Here is a 2392-nt window from a genome sequence, read left to right as displayed (position 1 = left end):
GATCTACAAGGGTACGTAGATCACACTCTCCCCCTCTCGTTGCTATGCATCATCATGATCTTGCGTGTGCATAGGAATTTTTTTGAAATTACTACGTTCCCCAACAACTTCGGCCTTGGAGATGAGACCGGATGGCTATAGGCCAAATATAAAAGTTTATTTTTTTGATGAAACGAAACTTTCTAACTTTGAGCATTTTTCCATTTAAGGCATTCTTAATTATATTTTCGACCATGCCAAAATCTGGTATCAACACCACACCCTCTCTCTTCTGGCGGCTTCGCAGCCGTTCCACTACTGCTTCCTCGCCTCGCACCGTCGCCCACTGCCTCCACTCCCCGCTCGTGCTTCCTCCGGGCTGCACTCCTCGCGGGGCGTCCAGCGGCACGGAGACCGTGGGAGGAACAGCGCCGCGTCAGGCTGACCAGCAGCGCCGGGCTCGTGGTGTTACCCAGCAGGTGTTCGACGTAATGCTGAGGGCACGACCGCGGGCTCTGCGGTTTGGTAGTTTGCGGAATGCATCACTATGCTTATCGTACCAGTGGCTCTATCACAATTTGGCAATCTTCCCGTTTTATAAAGGAATGCAGGCCGCTCTGCTGATTTTATCTTGCTATATTCATGACGAAAAGCAGCAACGGCTTTGCAGTCACAGTCCAGAAAAAAAAGGTCGAGGATCTAAGCCTGATCGGTCGATGGATTGGCTGGCTCTCGCCAGCTGCACCACGGTCATGATCCTTCTCTTCCTGCCGTTGAGCGCTTCCCAACACCGGCTTGTCCCCGGCAGGGCGCTGTCCCCTGGTAACACCATCGTCTCCGATGATGGTGGATTCGCCTTGGGCTTCTTCAACCCCTCCAATTCTTCTCCGGCCAGCTTGTACCTAGGCGTATGGTACAACGACATCCCTGAGCTCACCGTTGTGTGGGTCGCCAACCGAAATACCCCGGCCACCAACACAACTTCCTCAATACCGAAGCTCTAACTCACCAACAGCTCTAATCTGGTTCTTTCTGATGGTGGTGGCGGAAGCCGTGTCGTTTGGACAACAGCCAACCTGACCAATGGTCTGGTCTCATCTACCCCGACGGCGGTGCTTCTAAACACCGGTAACTTCGTCATCCGATCGTCAAATGGCACCATGCTATGGCAGAGCTTCGACCACCGCACAGACACCTTCCTTCCCAGCATGAAGCTCGGCATAAACTACAGGACGCATACCACCACCAAGCGGCTGGTATCATGGAAAGGCCCCAGCGACCCCTCGCAGGGGCGCTTCTCCTATGGCAGCGACACAAACAGGTCGCTCCAAGTATTCCTGTGGGACGGCGAGCACCCGGTATCTCGTGCCGCTCCCTGGACAGGGTATCTAGCCCAACAACAACTAATTGGGGACACAAATATCAGCGATCATATCATCTACCTAGCCTATGTCAACAATGAGGATGAGGCATACGTCACTTATAGTCTCTCCGACGGCGCCCCGCGCACCAGGTTTGTGCTAACCTACTATGGCGAGTTTCAGATCCAAAGCTGGAGCAGTAGGTCATCAGCATGGGTTGTCATTTGGAAGTTTCCAACTGTTGAATGCAACCGTTACAGTTACTGTGGCCCCAATGGCTACTGCGACAAGACGGTCACGACACCCACCATGCCAACATGCAAGTGCCTAGATGGCTTTGAGCCAAGTAGCACGGAGGAGTGGACCAGCGGCAGATTCTCGGCGGGGTGCCAACGGAAGGAGGCACTGCAAGGGTGGAGTGACGGCTTCGTGCCCTTGCCGGGGATGAAGTCACCTGACAGGTTTTTGTTTATTGGTGGAGGTAGGAGTAAGTATGAGGAGTATGCGGCAGAGTGTAGCCGCAATTGCTCCTGTATGGCATACGCGTTCGCCAACCTGAGCAGCAGCATGTTTGGAGAACACTGTAGGGTTTCGTAGTAATTTCAAAAAATTTCCTACGCACACGCAAGATCATGGTGATGCATAGCAACGAGAGGGGAGAGTGTGATCTACGTACCCTTGTAGATCGACAACCGAAGCGTTTGGTTGATGTAGTCGTACGTCTCCACGGCCCGACCGATCAAGCACCGAAACTACGGCACCTCCGAGTTCTAGCACACGTTCAGCTCGATGATGATCCCCGGACTCCGATCCAGCAAAGTGTCGGGGAAGAGTTCCGTCAGCACGACGGCGTGGTGACGATCTTGATGTACTACCGTCGCAGGGCTTCGCCTAAGCACCGCTACAATATTATCGAGGACTATGGTGGAAGGGGGCACCGCACACGGCTAAGAATATGATCACATGGATCAACTTGTGTGTCTAGGGGTGCCCCCTGCCCCCGTATATAAAGGAGCAAGGGGAGGAGGCCGGCCGGCCCTATAGGCGCGCCA

General features: G+C 53.8%; 1 protein-coding gene across 1 annotated transcript; it reads left to right on the top strand.

The window, feature by feature from the left end:
• The first annotated feature begins 695 nt into the window (after positions 1 to 695).
• LOC125507294 (S-locus-specific glycoprotein S13-like) lies at positions 696 to 1937 on the top strand. Its single transcript, XM_048671920.1, has 2 exons — positions 696 to 892; positions 1031 to 1937. The coding sequence occupies exons 1-2, from the start codon at positions 696 to 698 to the stop codon at positions 1935 to 1937; spliced, it is 1104 nt and encodes a 367-aa protein (XP_048527877.1).
• Positions 1938 to 2392: the final 455 nt, after the last annotated feature.

Source organism: Triticum urartu, chromosome 5 (assembly GCF_003073215.2).
Source record: "Triticum urartu cultivar G1812 chromosome 5, Tu2.1, whole genome shotgun sequence".
NCBI classification, from domain to species: Eukaryota; Viridiplantae; Streptophyta; class Magnoliopsida; order Poales; family Poaceae; genus Triticum; species Triticum urartu.
This window is presented reverse-complemented; position numbering and strand designations above follow the sequence as displayed.